The sequence below is a fragment of the Natator depressus genome, chromosome 5, assembly GCF_965152275.1.
Source record: "Natator depressus isolate rNatDep1 chromosome 5, rNatDep2.hap1, whole genome shotgun sequence".
NCBI lineage: Eukaryota > Metazoa > Chordata > Testudines > Cheloniidae > Natator > Natator depressus.
In genome coordinates this window covers 98214530-98233034 of record NC_134238.1, presented here as the reverse complement: position 1 = coordinate 98233034, position 18505 = coordinate 98214530, and the positions used below count along the sequence as shown (strand labels likewise).

General features: G+C 39.7%; 1 protein-coding gene across 3 annotated transcripts in view; it reads left to right on the top strand.

The window, feature by feature from the left end:
* PIP5K1B (phosphatidylinositol-4-phosphate 5-kinase type 1 beta) overlaps positions 1-18505 on the top strand; it is a 185406-nt gene that overhangs the window by 131852 nt on the left and 35049 nt on the right. For 2 of the 3 annotated variants that reach the window (XM_074953282.1, XM_074953281.1), the window contains 5 exons: positions 1632-1715; positions 1846-1894; positions 2787-2871; positions 9133-9288; positions 10516-10660. In XM_074953282.1, coding sequence (XP_074809383.1) covers positions 1632-1715; positions 1846-1894; positions 2787-2871; positions 9133-9288; positions 10516-10660 — 519 coding nt within the window. The remainder of the gene's footprint in view (positions 1-1631; positions 1716-1845; positions 1895-2786; positions 2872-9132; positions 9289-10515; positions 10661-18505) is intronic. The other variant, XM_074953283.1, reaches the window with a different exon arrangement.

Sequence of the window (18505 nt, the reverse complement as noted above, 5' to 3'; positions counted from 1 at the left end):
ATGTATGTTCAGTGCTAATAAGAGAGTTACAGTCAGCATTCTTATTCTGTGTAATCAATCCTTGATATAATAGAGACTTAATTTCACATTGAAAAGGGCTTAGTGTCCGTTAACCAGGGAGTTATGCAGGTAAATACCATTAATGCTAATGAAGCATGGGTTTAAACTTACAACAAATTAATGGGAGGATAATACTGTTCTGTTCCCAGCTTTGCCACTGGACTGCTGGGTGACCTTGGAGAAGTCACTTTACCTTCCAGTGTGGCAGTTTCCCCATATGAAAGTGAGGATAATAATACTGACCTCCTTTGTAAAGCACATTGAGATCTGCTGACAAAAAGTGCTATATAAGAGCTAGGCATTATTTATTTATTTATTCACAACTTCAAATGTTTGAAGCACGAGAATATAAGTTGAGACAAAGAGCTGAATTGTGCCCAGGTTGTACAATATTACACTCTCATTTGCATCCAAGAATGAGCCGAGTTATACTGAACCAATGCTCAAGCATGGTGGTGGGGACTTTGTGTTATTGGAAGTGTTCTGTTTTCAATGAGTCTTAAAGCATAGGATCATCAAAAATCCTATGGCATTATTTACATGAGTAGGGATGTTGGGTAAAATTTTAAGTGCCCAGGAGACTTAGAAACCTAGGCCCCATTGAAAGTCAATTGAATGTTGGCTTCTAAGGCCTTGTCTACACTACACAGTTTTTTGTCCACAAAAGTAAGCTTTTGTCTACAAAACAGTGGAGGTGTACACAATGAAATGCTCAGCCCGTTCATGTCACTCTTTTGCTCTGCTGGCATAATAAACGAGAGGCGGAGGGCTTATGTCTGTGTAGTTAGGGCTATAGGTGCTGACTTCTTCCTTTTCCCCGGGGGTGCTCAACCCCTGCTCAGTCCCAGGCCTGCCTCTGCTCCACACCTTCCCCCAAATCTCCGCCCCACCCTGCCTCTTCCTGCCCAGTTCCTCCCACTCCCCCGAGCGCACCCCATCCCTGCTCCTCCCCTTCTCCCCCAGCACCTCCTGCATGCCGCAGAACAGCTGATCGTAGTGGGTGGGAGGTACTGGGAGGGAGAGGGAGGAGTTGATCAGCAGGACTGCCGGCGGGTGTTAAGTGAACATTAATTTTTTTCCGTGGGTGCTCCAATGCTGGAGCTCCCACGGAGTCGGTGCCTATGGTTAGGGCAATGCAGTGTTTTGTGTAGACACCGCATTCTGTACACTGGCTGTTGTCAATTTCATGGCGGACAAGAAAGCCAGGCACCTAGAGCCCAGCTGCTCCCAGAGCTGGGGCAGCTGGACCCCATTCCTGGCTGCGAATGTTGGCTGTCTTGTGATTTTTCACGGCTCAGGAGCTGGGTGGGGGAGCGGAGGTGGGACGCAAGGGCAACTGGACCCCGCTCCCCAAGGGCAAGAAGGCCCTGGGTGGCTTCCCCGCTCCACACCCCGCCACCCCCCTGCTCCCAGTGAGGAGGCAAGAAGCCCTGGGCAGCTTGCATTCAACAACTAGCCTTAATGCTGCTGATTTTTTTTTAAAGTAAATGCAGTTCACCTTCTAAATAGTGGCATTAAAAAGGTCTGATAAAATACAACATCTAATAAAATTATTTTGTTGTTGCCGTTAGAATGGGAGGCATTCCAGCTAAAAGCCATAAAGGAGAAAAGCTGCTTCTATTTATGGGTATTATTGATATCCTACAGTCTTACAGGTAAGTGGCAGTTTAGAATGGAAATATTTTGCTATATGTTAAGCCATTATCTTAATAAAGTATTCTGAGATCACTGCAAGATGAGGGAATTTCACAACGTTTTTTTTTTTTAATTTATTTAATTGCTTAGGTTAATGAAGAAGCTAGAACATTCCTGGAAAGCACTTGTATATGATGGGGTAAGTTGCTTCTTAAATTATTAGCATTTTTCAGAATAAAATTCTGATTCTTGTTTAAGACAGCGAGCTATTACGTTTATAATCACTGGTATCTAGACAATTAGATGTGATTTTGTTTCAGTATGTTTTTCCTTAATGATTTTAGTTATGTGATTTCTGACATATGTTCATCTTATTTTGCTGATTGTTTAATTTTTTTAAATAAAAGATAAAAAGAAAAACAGATACACATGCAAAGGTGACCAGATCATCCTTATAACTACACTGTACCAGGTTACACAAAACCATCCCCATTTTAGTTTTATTGTGAGGATAGAGTAATCCATCCCAAAAACTAATTTAAAGTTAATTAAATACTCAGATTGTGCCCTGAATCAACATCAGTCCAGTTGCAAAGGATGTCACGCAGGGCAGAATTTGGCCCCAGGGTATTCAGTGGGCCCTTAGATGCACTGCTATGTTAAGTGCCCATCAGTGCTTGATTAAAGCATTCCAATAAGGAATTTGGTCGTTTTAGGGCACCCATGTTTGAATATTGAGCCTTCAGTTGAGATTTTTACCCAAAAAGGGAAATGACACATTTTTAAATATGAACAAGACTTTGTAAAATATGAATCGAATAAATTATAAAGGGGTATTTCTAAATTATCTTGAATGCTTAAAATAATTAGACCGATCTTTTGTCAAGATTACAGTGAAATAAAATGGGTGGCAGAGGGGTGTAGTAATTACACAGTAACCTCTGAGAAGGTAAAATCCTAGATCTCCTTGCATGAATTCCCAAACAGGGCATGATATAACTTACCCAAAACGTGTCAGGTTTTTCTCTTGCACATATCATCTTGAATTGCATATGAAAAGTGTAACTTTAAGGTCTTTTCTGTCTTTTTAGGACACTGTTTCAGTCCACAGACCAAGTTTTTATGCAGACAGGTTTTTAAAGTTCATGAGTTCGAGGGTTTTCAAAAAAGTTCAAGGTAAGGGTTTGTCACTGTAAGCCCTTTTATAGTGTTTTACACTCCTGTAGAATAGTACCCTTCATTTAGGGATCTCACAGCACTTTACAAACACTAAGAGCCCAAACCTTCTGATCATTGAAGCCAATAGGAGCTTTCCCTATATCTTTGGAATTAGGACATTTGTGATTTATTTTTAAATGTCAGGGACATTTAAAGCTAATAGGTAATGCCCTATCCTGCAGCCCTTGTTCACATGAGTAGTCCCATTGACTTGAATGTATCTAAGTCACATAAATGAAGATTGAAGGATTGGGCCCTAAATCTGACAAATTTGGTAAGGATGGCCCTTCTCAGATTCCTTTTCTGTTGTGCTTTAGGGTTTGAGAATCTGGAAAGATGGAGGTGTCTAAATTATTAAATTCTCTCCTCTTTGTGATTAAAATCCTATTTCAACTTTTTTTCTCTTCATTTTGCCTTTCTTTAATCATCTAACTCATTTCAAGATTAATGGGCACGTCACTAGAAGTTAGTTGGGCAGAAATGAGAAAGCACCACCAAAAGATTACAAAAATACTTCAATAAGGATACAAAGATCCGTGTAACCAGAGAGGGCCACCAGTAGTGCAGGCAGCGATGAAACTCTGCTGAATTAAATTTAAAATGTTGCTGGACGGTTTATTAACCACATTTATCACTCTCATCCCTACCCACTGAAATGGCACTAGATTCTCTGACTTAAAAGAGCAGGAGTATCTATAACATTCAAAAGTACAAGATGTGAGAGCCCATTCCTCTCTAACCAGACAAGAAGTGAAACTAGGAAGACCTAGAAAGTTAGAGTAGAACAAATAACATTCCAGTAATTACCTTCCATTTGGGTGTGGGAAGCTGGTTTTCAGTAAAAGTTTTTGAGAAATAACTGAGATATTTTGTTTCTTGATTCCAAATTGTGCTGCATAAAGAGAAGAACAAATTAATATTGGCATAGTTCCACAGCCCTGCCAAACAGGGTACAGCAGGTCTTCAGGTTCCCAGTTTTCTCCTCCAGTTACTTGTGAGGCAGGGAGCTCAGTAACACTGTAAACCGTGGCTTCTCTGGACAGTCTTTTCCACAGGCCTCATCCAATCCTGGTCCCTGGAGAGTCAAATCTGAACCCCTGGTTAAGCGATTCCTCAGCCGTCCTGCATGGGGCTGGGTACCGACTCAAGCAGGCTTCCCAGGCCTACTGGTATCTGGGTTCCAACCCCGCTTCACAGAACCTCTTCTATCTCCTGTAGTCAAATACTAGCTGGGTTTTTATCCTGTTCAAGAGGTAGCTCCCTGATTATCCTCTGGCTCTGATTCTCCATGCTTGTCCACTGCTCCTTTAAACACCTATTCCTTAAAGAGGCAATGTCATGAAACAGGTTGGATGGCTCCAATCCCCACTACTCCTTAAAGAGGATAGATCTCCCTGTTACACAAGCTAAAAAGACACATGCTATAATTATTTCCTAAGGCATATGTTGTTCCAAAGTTGCTACTAAGATCTTAGACCTAGATTCTCCCTAATTAGATCCTCACATGGATGACGCCTCTTGGACACCACCCCCGGGCCCTGCAAAGGGCTTTCCACATAGAGGAAAGGGTTGAGTAAACAGGATGATGCAGGAGAATCTTGGAGGAATCTCCTTATGGAGATTTACAAGCAAAAAGTGCCCTTCCACAGCTTTTAATCCTGGAGGCAGTGCTTACTTTATGCCAGGGCTGAGACCTGGCACCTCTAGGCTTAGCTGTTCATAGCCCCAGCACCTCTAGGCTTGCTATGTCAGTTATGAGAGTAAAAAAATTGCTTGAGTCCCCACACCTCTTTCATTACAAATTAAGCACTGCTTGGGAGGGACAGTCTGGCCCTTGGGTTATGCGTACTCAGTCTGGGTTGCTGGGTCATCAAAATTCGGAACATGATTTGTTACAGAAAAATTTTGCTGTCTGACCTCCATGTATTCAAATTTGGTTAAATTAATATAGATTCTATTAAACCCTTATTCCTGGTAAGCCATACTGAACATTGAGCCCATAAAATAATGCAGTCCTTGACTTTGATGATTTTCTAAGAATTCATTGAAATAATTTTTATATTAATGTATTACTATTAGTGTACATTTGATTTGAACTCAACATTAATTCTTGTACAATATTTATGCATTATGTTTGTAACCAAAAACAGGTTTCAATTAAGGTTTCGATTCGTTTTCAATTAAGATCTTTTGAAATTCTTCTACTCAGGGCTTCTGATTTTTTGGCTTTAACTAATAAACATTGATAAAATACCCCAAGAAAAACAATTAAATAGTTGTTTATCCAATAACCACCAGAAAAACACCAGAAATGGTTACTTGTAACTATGGGCTTGTCTACACAGAGCAGTAAGGCGAACTATGAGGCGTGTGATTTCTAAAGTGCTCTAATGTGTTGTGCGTTAATTGGTCCATGTAAACCCTCTTGGTGTGCACTAAAGGTTTCTCCGTATGCTATAACATAGTGCTCTTTGAAACAGCACTACATGAAAGTGCACAAGTGAATATTACAAAGAAATTATTCATTATAGTAGTATATGCTATAAAGTATATCATATACATTACTCATTACAGTATGTGCAGAGAAAGCCCTGAAAATCTCCAATTTTTGGACATCTACATAAAATTCAAAATACACTAAAAATAAACCCAGAAATATGAAATTATTAAACCCCCAAAACAGAAGCCCTACATGTACTGCTTGTTTGCTTCTTGCACTTCATTTAGCTTAGGCAGTGAAATTAAGCTGGTTCTTTTCAAGTTTCTGTTTTTAAGTACTGAAGGGCTTTTATAAAAAAAAAAATCTTGAAATATTTTCAAAATGTAATTTCATGAAAACATTTCTCTTAGGTTTTTTAATACTCATGTGGGTACATGTGATCAGAATCTAAATTTTGGGCCAGAGCTACAATATAATACTTGAATTTTCCTTTAAAATTATTCACTTCAAGAGTGTGCTATATGTGAAAGAAAGCAACCAGGCCCCTCAGTTGGGTTTTATAAATAACTAGTTGATTTTTCTCTTCGCTGTCTTGCAACTCTAATGATATTTACTAATGTCCATATCTAATCCATGCTAATAAGAAAGTTGAAAAGCATTTTTATAGGAGTGCGACAAGGTATACATGAAGAAGACTGGTCTTGCTGGTTGGGACTGGGATCACGTCTACCTTCTGCTTACACGATGCCTAGCCCAATAGGGCCCAATTTTTATCACGGCAGGTGGTTGTTACTATAACATAAGTAACCATTAGTAATACATAAAAGGGAAGAAGTAGTTATATGGTTGAAGCACAGGAATTGGAATCAAAGTTCTACTGAGTCACAGACTTACTGTATGACCACAAGCAAGTAACTTAGCCTTTTAATACCCCATTATTAAATGGGGGGAAAAGGTACTTCCTCAGCACACAGGGGTCTTGGGCTGTTTAGTTGATTCTGGTTTATAAAGTTCTGTGTAATCCTTAGAATGAGCTGAAGAAATGCAGAGGAGCAGATGTTTGTTTTTATGGCATAATATGTTTAAAAGAATGCTAAGGCAGCAAATGGAAGCACTCAAAAGTTAGGAAATGCTTAAGTTGAGGTTGTGGGTGCAGCCTTAACTCTGCATTTATATTATAATGTTTAATTACATGATCATATACTACTATTTACCTGGGGCCTATGCTTCATAAGGGGGCAGGTTGGACCGTGTCTAGCAAATGGGATTAGCATCAGTCTTCCTTTCTCCTAGTAGTAGTCTTGTCTAAATCGTTACTCATAGTGTGGGCTGTTGAGAGGTTTAAGGAGCCAACATGCCCCATGTTTTCAAAGGGGCCATACCATGCCTCTACTTTTGAATGCAGTTTTAATTCACTATCTTTTGAGTATTGAAGGGGGAAAAAACGGAGCAAAATTAAAGGTCACTTTTGAAGATTTGGCCCTTGAAGTTTTTCACACTAACCTTAGGTATGGTAGCGCTTATTTAATTCTTTGAGTTAAATAAGCTTTTCACTTGTAATTGTGTCCTCAAGAAGATTTAGATTTATATAATATTAAAGCCATTTTGGTTGTAAACAATTACAGATGAAAATTGGACAGTCACTAGCTAATTATGAGATAAAGAGATTATCTGGTAAAATCTGGTTCTAGCAAGCTATGTTTTTACTGGCTCTTTCCATCAAAAGTTCAATTCAGGTTTTATTTTCATTAAAAATTCCAGACTGGAAGTCAATATTTTTCACATTGTTCTGGCCTTTATTCATCCACATTTGATCTAAAGACAATAGTATTATTCTCCAGCAGACCAGAACTCAAAAATTATTCTTGGAAAGATCCAAATGTGGATGATGATCTGACTGAACTCATGAAATTCTGTGCCCTTTATCATACGTTAATGGGAGTACCTAACAGCCCAAATCAGGGCTCTGTTTTGTGAGTTGCTGGGAAAATGCACAATTAAAAGCCCTTCTCCTGACAAAGGGATCTAGACAATGAGAATAATAAAATGTGATTCAGCATGGGGGAAATGTAAGCTAATATATCTGAGGTAATGTAACCTGATTAGCCATTGGGAAAGGAAACAATACTGTTCCATGACAATGCCTTTAGTGTAACTATGCTTGGAATATTAATTTTTGTTGGTTGGTTACTAGTTGGGCTACTCTCAGACTTTGGTCTGTTCTCAGTCTGCTCCTGTCTTATTCCCAGGAAGACCATATATTGTTGGTGACTAGGTTGAAAGACTCCGAGTATTTGCCTTCTATCCCTTTTTGGGCTCAATCTTCTTAGTTATAGTTTTCCATCTTCTTTCTTGCTCTTCAAAACTAATCGTATCTAAAGTTCTAACATGATGTATCTGATGGTTCTTTTCATGGTTTGCTCTTGACACAAGACTGTGTATCTACTTGTATATTAAAGGTTTTAAGGACATTTTCATTTTTTTTTTTTTTTTTTTTTTTTGCAAAATAAAGAATTCAGAATGTCCTATTTAGCCAAATTATGTAAGGCTGCTAGCTTCCTCTGAGAATGTCTTTAAAAACTTTCAATCCTCTGGTCCCTCTGCTGGGTCCCTTGTTGATCAGAGGTTCTGCTGCGTTCTATGGTAACGGTCTCTGATATTACCCTGCTCTCCTTTCGCTTCCAGCTAATCCTGAGACTCTATTAATATGCTTCCATTAGGACAGGTAGCTTTTCTAAAATAATTGTGCATTGGGAATGCTGTCAACTGGCCATCCCGGCAATCCTAATGGCAGTGCAATGAAGTTCCCCATGGATGAGGAACTGAGCTTTTCAGGGTAGCAGAGGCTGTAAACACTGTAAAGGCAGCAACCTCACCATCTAAAGGAAGCTTCTTTCTGGCACTTGGTCTTGTGGCATCCTGTGTGAAGAAGTAAGGCTTGTAGGACTCCTAAAAGACTTCAGTGATTTATTTATTATTTATTTGTATGAACATAGTGCTTTGGAGCTCTAGCAATGTCAGTAGCTCATTTTGGGAGGATGGCTTGGGAAATGGATGGGAGATTAGGGGGCCTTTTCAATCAGGGTCCTTGGAAGGAAATATTTTGGCAGTCATGAGACAGGACAGACTGAATTCTGTTGCTCACCATTGTAGATCCATGGACGTTTGAGTTCCATTGTTCATTTTGCAATGCAGGGAGATCACAGCAGGAAGGAAAACTTGTTTGCACAGTAGGAGAGCAGTCTCACTCCAGTGTCTTAACCACAACTCTGTCTATATGCTTTTACAGTGTAACGCCCCAGTGTTCAATGCACAGAACAAGAGTTTACCTGGCCTTTTAAACAGACAAAATTGTGATAATCAGGGACAGTGTTAGGCATAGGCCAGTTCAGCGTTAGCATAGCCATTGCCTACGGCATCCTCTTTAGGGGTTCTCTTCCTTCCTTTCATTATCCTGCATTCTGTTCTTTTTCTCTGACTTTTACAGGCAGATACTCAAGTTATGACTTGCAGTGCAGAAAATGTCAAGAACAATTAACAGGCAGTAGTCTTTTTGGCCCTAAGACCATAAAACCGCAATTTAGACTTTGAGACACAATGTCTAATATGGACTCTGTAGAATAAAACTGGTATATGTTAAAATGTTCTTATCTAGATTTATTCTTGATCTGCATTTAGAAAGGGGTTTGTAGTTAGTAAAACTATATGCAGTCTGTGAAAGATGAATAAAAACACTATAATTCACCAGCTTTGTTCATTACACTTTTTTCTTAATGCAGCTCTAAAGTCCTCTCCTTCCAAGAGACGATGCAGTTCCATTGCAGCCCTAAAGGCAACATCACAAGAAATTGTGTCTGCTGTTAGCCAAGAATGGAAGGATGAAAAGCATGACATGCTTACTGAAGGACAAAGCTTTTCTAGCCTTGATGAAGAAGGTAATATTTTGGAATGGCTAACCTGGGTATCAGTGCCACAGTTGTTCAAAATAGAGAACCTAGATTGTCCTAAATGTCTTATCTAGCTGCATAAGCATGTTCTTTGGCTTTAAAGAGGCTTACAGGTGTGGAAGTGTGCCTGCATCACTGACTAGATCTTATTAACTATTAATCTCATCAGTTAAACGTGTTAGATTGCTTCTGGAAAATTAGTATTGTTATACTGTGTGCATGTGTGTTGTTTAGATACTGATAGGGTATAACATAATATGCCTGGGGGAATTCTACGCCACTGTGCACATGCAGAATTCATGTCCCTTGCAGACCCCACCTGCCACCCCGCAGAAAATAGATTCTGCCAGGGAGATGCTGCAATTACACCTTTTGCCCACCAGGGGCTGTTGTGGCACCAGAAGAGAGGGCAGCCAGCAGTGGCTCCCTTCCTCACAGTGCCTTGCCCACAAAGCCAGGTGAGGAGGCACGGGATATGGGGGGGGATGGAAAGAGGGGGGCACATAGACTGGGGTGCAGAAGCGCTAGTGAGGGGACAGACTGGGGTGTGGGAGCTAGTGGAGGGACAGCACTAAGCCAGGACTGAACGGTAGCGGGGGTGCAGGGACACATGGGGACAGGGGCAGATGTGTCTGACTGAATGGGAGAGGCTGGGGGTCTGCAAGGGGGAGGCTCCCGAACTCGCTAACAATCCCTTCCCCCCGCACCCTATCAAAAAAACTCTTCCATACTTCCCACACCCAGCAATCTTCCAGGTTCACTCCCAGGCTCCTTCTGAGCAATTACTTCGCTCTCCCTCATTTCCTCCATTACCCCTGGCTCCCCCAAGCCTTTGCACTGCTTCTGAGGGGTGCAGGAAATATATTTCTGTATTGGAGTTTAAGTGATTTATTACTTAGTTCTGTATTAATTTGCCTAGTAAGGAAACTATTTATCAAAAAACATTTTCCTGAATCTTTTTTTTGTTGTCTGTACTGTTAGACATACTTGCCGACAGGTATTTTGAAATAAATTACCAAAATAATTGAAACTGTTGTGATTGTTATTTTGACAAATAAAATATGCAGAATTTTAAAATATTGTGCACATAATTTTTAATTATTTGGGAGCAGAATTTCCCCAGGAGTAACATAAACTTTCCTGATAGTTGTATTAGAAATGAGTTTTTTTTAAAAATGAATATACAGTGAAACATATGTATTTTCTCCTATGCAGTATTAGGTTCACGGCACCGTCCAGATTTAGTGCCAAGCACTCCATCTCTATTTGAAGCAGCTTCCTTAGCAACCACTATTTCTTCTTCTTCTTTGTATGTAGATGAACAGTATCAACGTGATGGAACTCTGCTTTATTCCAGCAGGTAATGGTTTGTTTAATTTAAGTTACTGAAAATACGTTACAGATATCTTAACCCAGGGAGATATTTTACACATTCTTGCTTGGAAAATAATCTATTTGCATGATTTATGATGGAAATATATTAGGTTCATTAGTCTATTTTCTGATGGGACCAATTTGGGCCAAATTCTGCCTCCTTGTAAAAATGCCCTCCAAACAGGCATATGTGCTACAAAGTAGTATTAATGTGTGCCCATATTTTAACTGCAGTGGTCCTGCATTACTGTGATACATGTAGGTATCTGCATGTTGGAATAGCATGTGTGTGTTTTTGTGGATTACTGGGTTTGTGCACACAGACACTTCGACCCAAAGAGCTGCGCTGGAAAACACCTCAGTTCCCCTGCTTGTAGAAAACACATGGAGCAGCACCTCTGGGGGAGTTTGTATAGGAGTCACAGTTGGAGCAGAAAACTTCTGTCTTCAGCCATTGTGTTTTCATGGTATAGTGGAGAGAATTTGCCCTTTCATTTGAAGTTGCCATCTTCTTCCTTGTGTTAACCCCATCAAAAGGCCTCTCTATCCTCCTCACTCAAAGGGAACTGTGCGTTGTTTCTAGAATACCCCCTCATTTTCTTGATTCATCTGAGGACTCGTAGTGTCAGTTTATGGTGAGTTTTCATGTCTAGCCGCCAATCTGACACCAACCCTTCTCCTGTTTCAACTGAGCTTCGGACCAGCTATCATGGAGATTTTGGGTTTTTTTTTTTTTTTTGGGTTTTTTTTTTTTTTTTGAAGTTGTCATCTTATTCATCTTTGCCATATACCATCATGGAATTTTTCATGATGAAGATTTGAAGTCCTCTTCATCATGAAAAGATTCATATTGGTATATGACAAACAACCATAATAAATCTTATCAAATATAAACGTAATGTGTCTATGCTCTGCATATAAAGAGGTTTAGTGTTTGTAACAGTATGATGTTTTATTAGGTTAAAATATATCTTTTGGGTGCCTGCCTTTTTCTACTACTAATACCTTTAGGTTGTTAGACTTTAAAAATTCTTTCAGATTTAATACATATTTACCCATTCATGCTCTTTCTTGACTACCTGTATTTCACTCAGCTTGGCAGCATAGGCACCGACTTCCACTGTTCCCGGTGGGTGCTCGACTCTACCTCCGCCCCTGCACCACCCTCGCCCTACCCCAATTCCACTCCTTCCCCAAAGTCCCCGCCCCATCCCCGCCTCTTCTGCGTCTCCTCCCCTGAGCATGCCGCGTCCCTGCTCCTCCCCACTCCCTCCTGGAAAGTCCTAAGCGCCGCCAAACAGCTGTTTGGCATCGGGAAGCGCTGGAAGGTAGTCGGAGGAGCGGGGATGTGGCGCGCTCAGGGGAGGAGGTGGTGGAGGAGGAGAGGTGGGGCAGGGAGGGGAGCTTGGCTGCTGGTGGGTGCAGATCACCCACTAATTTTTCCCTGTGGGTGCTCCAGCCCCAGAGCACCCACGGAGTCAGCACCTATGCTTAGCAGTGAAAATAAATAGCTTCACGTTTGTTACTACAGTGAGTTGCTAATCTATTTCGCTTTCTGGGTCCAATGCACTACCACAACTATTGCAATGTTAGGGTTGTGATATTACAGGTGAATGTAACATTCCAAACTAAAAACTATTTTCATTTCTATTTATATGTAAATATTCACTGTAAACATATCTATTCTTGGATTTTATAATTATTATTTTAATATTAAATCCTAAACAAACCCAACAGGCTCTTTAAGCTTTTGTCCACATATGCCAAATGAACATATTCACAAACTTAATAGTAAGATGATACAAACAAAAATGTTGAGAACATTTTCAAGGTTGTTAATAGTGAAAATGTTTTCAATGAACATTCCACATATTGATATTTTATGTAGCTGAGAGCAGAAATTTATTTTTTTTTAAATTTAACACGATTTAATTGTAGGTTTTAAGTTTTTATTGAGTTTTAGTAGAAATGGTTGCTGTAGGTAATTAAGAAGCTCATACATTCTTTGGTAGTTCAACTGTTGCAGGCTGTTTGGTCAGATTTGTGTCTACTAATTTGCATGGAGGTTGCATTTATATATATTTTTCCAGTGAGAGTCATATCAACACAGACTTGTCTTGCAGACCTAATTTAGTATGTAAAGTTAAGCAAACAATTTGCATTTGCAGTACAGTCTCAGGAAACACAAATTTGTGTGCATAAATTATTTGCATGCTCAGAAATTGCTTGTGCCTAAAAATAGGTAGAAAGGGTATAGAAAACTAGTGGGAGAGCAATTGCAATTTTCAGCTGAGGACACATTTGCTATGTCACATGTAATCATTATTTTAAGGCCTTTGTGGGATGTTGTATTCCTTATTTAAACATTACAAGAAGAGAATTAAAGCACCTTTTTATGAATATTTCTTATAATATACAATGACTCTTTACAAATAAGTTTTAAAAGTGATATGTTTTCCATATGATTTCCTTGTTACATTATTGTGGTCAGCATAGGCTTGTTTGTGATTCTCTGAATGTCATACATGCTTACATAGAATGAAAAGGAATTAGCTCTTCATTTTGCTTGTATTTGGTGCTCTGCTTTCTTTCCTTCCTTATGTAATTTCTTTTCCTCACATATATGAAATGTTTGCAAGTTTCTTTTGTAAATCTGCAAGGGAGGAGGGAAGCATTTTAATCGCTTTTTACCACTTTTTTGCTTCATCAATCCCATAAATTTAACTTGCCACATAAATCATATTTACTACCATAAATAAAATGCTCTGCAGGAGTAAAAATTGCATAAGGCATTCAGAATTTAGTGCATCAATTGTCCATATGTACATTCATACAAGGTTTTTTGTGCAGTCTTATAACTGTATACTGCTTTGCATAGTCCTGTGTAGAGGAGGGCAAAATTTGTCAGGCACACAGTTTATTTGTAGAATTATATTCGTGAATTAGATGTGAATTTGCCACATGGTTTTGGACAATATTTTTTGTGGGGGACAGGACGACTTCAGCACCATTCACAAAACGGGGGTGGGGAGCACGTGCTGCCTCCATCTCCCCTTCAACCTTTAGCCCAGCGGTTAGGGCATTCATCAGGATGTGGGAGGACCCTCGTTCAGTTCTTCCGTCTGCCTGATGTGGAGGAGGGACTCGAACTTGGGGGTCTCGCTGTCAGGAGAGTGCCCTAGCCACTGGGCTATGGGATATCCTGGGCAGGCCTCTCTCAATCTCTTGTTCTACTTGTATAAATAATTATTCATTGGGCCAGTAAGAGAATTAGAATGGCTCTGTCGACTAGTGGTCAGGCCATTGACATGGGAGGTGGAAGACGCAGGAATCCAGACCAGTGAGAGGTTGCGCCTGCCCTGCAATCTTGGGTACCTCCCAATGCTTCGTTGCTGTAGCTCCCAACCAGGGCCACTCACAAACAGCCTGACAGCAGGCAGGTCACACCCTGAGTGTGTGTGTGTGTAGCTGCAGCCCTGGTCTACCAGCTCTGACCCCAGCAGCCTGTCAGCAACGCACCAGTCACACTCTGGCTTCCAGCAGCTTTGGTTACTACCTGCAGGGTGACCCCAACAAACTCCCAGACCCAAATTTTCCCAAAAACGTGTTCTGCACTGTCCAGCCATTTCCTAGACAGTCTGGATATTAAAGGTCCATTACCCCTGTAAAGGGTCAATATTCAACAGTTGGCTACTTTAACGGGAGGTACCAAACAGTTCAGTTTAAACACAACAGCGGATTAGTTTAGATTAAAAATAAAACAAGTTTATTTAAGTACAAAGAGGGAGGTTTTAAATGAGTACAAATATAAGTATTAAAATCTGCAGTAGTTACCAGAATAATAAAGATAAAATGCTTCCCAGTAGCAAAAACTTAACAAGCTACATATGATTAAAGGTGAAATCCTTAACATATGTTCCCAGCAACAGGACTGACCAAATTCTCAGGTCAGAGTCTCCCCTCAAAGTCAAAGGGCTGGTTCCATTGTCTTAGGTAATAAAGCGCGAGAACCTGGGGTGTGTTTGCCCCTCACTTTTATAGTCCAGTCACCCTTTGAAATGCATTTTCCTGGGGGTTATCCCTAGATAAAGTTAATTCCAGCTGTGAGGAAGGAGACCTGGAGACTCATGGTGAACGAGGTTCCATATTGTTGTTTGCTAAAATGCAGATTGATTTGTTCCTGCTCCCCTTTGTGGCCAAAGAATGGCGACTTGACAAGTGATTGCCAGTCAACTTTGATAACATCTGGCTAGAGGTGTCAGCTTGTCATTTGTCTTTGAAAAATGGGTTTACTCCCACTCCAGACTTGCCTGGTAAACACAGTGTAGTCATAATTTCACTTTGTCCATAACTCTGAATTCGCATTTTGTTCATACGTTACGGAAGGATATTGATGACCATTGTGGTGGTAGTTTTTAAATGATACCTCACAAGGTATATTTTGCACAAAGACCATTACAATAATATGTCGGATGTGAATACAGGGGTGCTTTCAGTCACATGGGAGGTGGCAGACCCAGGTTCCAGCCTTCCTGCCCCAGTGACTAATTATTTATACAGATTTGAAAAGCTTCAACAGGAGAGCATGAGATTCCCATCCCTGACTACCCCAATGACCAGTAGTTACGGCATTCCCCTGGGAGGTGAGGGACCCATGTTCAGCTCCCTCCTACACATCAGGCAGAGGGGGGAGCTGAACTGGGGTGTGTCACATCCCAAGTGAGTGCCATAACTGCTGGGCTGAATGCTATAAGGGAGCTGCTTCCTCCTCTTCCTTTGACTATTGTGTGAATTTGGCCTAGGTTGAACAAAATGTTTCATTTGGCCGAAGCAAAATTTTGGTTGAACTATTTTGGAATTTTCAGTTGCTAGCTTTTTCTTGAACATGAATAAAGAATAAATAGGTTTATTGCCTGCTGGTTATATGTTTAGAACCTGCATTTAAGACACATTCACCAGCAGTTACCTTCAGGTTGATGCGTGCAGACAAAAAATTACCATGCTCACCTACTCCAAGAACCAACTGGATTTGTTCATTATTTCAAAACTTTGCTAAGACTTAGAAAGAGAATGAGACTTAAATGTTTTCATTCCAAGACCATATTTGGACACAACACTTAAATAATTTCCCTACAATGTATTTTGTAAATGGTCAAAAGGCCACATGTGAGATTGCTCTGAGTTTATCTTTAACAGGTAAACCCACTACCTGAACTTTCAGTATCTCCTGCTGCTGAAAATTCCTCATAAAAGTGCAGACTTCATTACTCTGCCCTCCCCACAACTTGGAACAGCCTGCATTAAGAATGGGGAGGAGTTAAATACAGTAATGAATAATTAAGGGATTTGAGTTAGGGCTGTCGATTAATTGCAGTTGATTAACTCAAACAATTTAATTGTGATTAATCGCAGTTTTAATCACACTGTTAAACAATAGAATACCAATTGAAATGTATTAAATATTTTGGATGTTTTTCTGCATTTTAAAATATATTGATTTCAGTTACAACACAGAATACAAAGTTGACCGTGCTCACTTTATATTATTTTTATTACATATATTTGCACTGTAAAAATGGCAAACAAAAGAAATAGTATTTTTCAATTCACCTCATACAGGTACTGTAGTGCAATCTCTTTATTGTGTAAGTGCAACTTACAAATGTAGATTTTTGTTTTTACATAACTGCACTCAAAAACAAAACAATGTGAAACTTTAGAGCCTACAAGTTCACTCAGTCCTACTTTTTGTTCAGCCAATCACTCAAACAAGTTTGTTTACATTTTTAGGAAATATTGCTCCCGCTTCTTATTTACAATGTCACCTGAAAGTGAGAACAGGCATTCACATGGCACTTTTGTAGCCAGCATTGCAAGGTATTTACATGCCAGATATGCTAAACATTCGTATGCCCCTTCATGCTTCGACCACCATTCCAGAGGTCATGCTTCCATGCTGATGATGCTCATTTGAAAAAAAAAAAAAGCCATTAATTAAATTTGTGACTGAACTCCTTGCGGGAGTATTGTATGTCTCCTACTCTGTTTTACCCACATTCTGCCATATATTTCATGTTATAGCAGTCTCTTATGATGACCCAGCATATGTTCATTTTAAGAACACTTTCACTGCAGAGTTGACAAAACACGAAAGGTACCAATGTGAGATTTCTAAACATAGCTACAGCACTTGACCCAAAGTTTTAGCATCTGAAGTTCCTTCCAAAATCTGAGAGGGACGAGGTGTGGAGCGTGCTTTGAGAACTCTTAAAAGAGCAACACTCTGATGCGGAAACTACAGAATCCGAACCACCAAAAAAGAAAATCAGCCTTCTACTGGTGGCATCTGACTCAGATGATGAAAATGAACATGCGTCGGTCCACACTGCTTTGAATTGTTATCGAGCAGAACCTGTCGTCAGTGTGGGCATATGTCCTCTGGACAGTGGTTGAACCATGAAGGGACATATGAATCTTTAGTACATCTGGCACGTAAATATCTTGCAACACCAGCTACACTGCGTGGACTTGTAGGCTCTAAAGTTTTACATTGTATTCAAAAATAAGTTGTTTTTTGTACATAATTCTACATTTGTAAGTTCAACTTTCACGATAAAGAGATTGCATTACTACTTGTACTAGGTGAATTGAAAAATACTGTTTCTTTTGTTTTTCACAGTGCAAATATTTGTAATAAAAAATAAATATAAAGTGATCACTGTGCACTTTGTGTTCTGTGTTGTAATTGAAATTAGTACATTTGAAAATGTAGAAAACATCTAAAACTATTTAAATTGTATTCTATTAAGTGTGATTAATTGCGATTAATTTTTTTAATCGCTTGACAGCCCTAATTTGAGTACATGCATACGGAGCTACAGATTGTACAGAAATGCACAACTAAGCATTGTAACTATGTGCTTATGTTTGCCTTGGTATTATCTTTGCACATGATGTAAAATCCATCACCAAGTGTGTATCTTTTTCTGGCCATGGTAACATCTTTCATTTCTAAAAGTATACTTCTCTGCCTGCTTCTACATGTATGTGGAGACTGATAGGACTGAGTCATTTCTGGACTATGCTTTTCCAAACCTTGTGCAGTGAAATGCATAGTTTTGGGGGGTTATGAAAGCAAAAGCACTAAGGCTCATGTGGTTGTGTAAGAAACACCAGCCATGTGCTGGTCCCAGGATCCCTACCATATGTACTATTCCACCTTTCAGTGTCTTTTGACTTGAGAGAGTCCTGGAGGCCTTCAGCTCCTTTCCTCCTTGTGACTTTGGGCACAGGCTTCTCTAATTCATTCTCCTTTTGCGTACGCATTACGGGGATTCTACCATGCAATGAAATCAATGGCTAGTTGGGTTTAGAGACTTCAGCCCTACTGGTTTTCCCAGGAAGTCTGCGGCAGAGACGAGGATTCCCTGAGTGCTACTTTAGCACCCTAACAAGATCAACCTTCTTCTTTTACAAAAGCAGATAGTGCCTTTGTTTTTAATCCAGTGGTACCACACAATTTGCTTAGTAAACAACCATTTAAAGTATTTTTTGTTTTCATTAAATATAAATACTCTGAAATAATTTTTAAATAAAGGCTTTTAGATAATAAATCTATCATGTTCTTCCTATACAGACATTCACAAACTTTTTGCTGCTGCTAAAAATGTAGGATTTTAGCATAACTTCTACGCTGTATTTTAGTGCACTCATATAAACTTGTTCTTTTTTCCCCCCCGGTTCATCTTCAGCAATTATTGTCTCCGTCTTTACTGTGGCCTATAATGTAGTGCATATCAGCAGGATCCCACAGAATTGGAATAGGACTGGA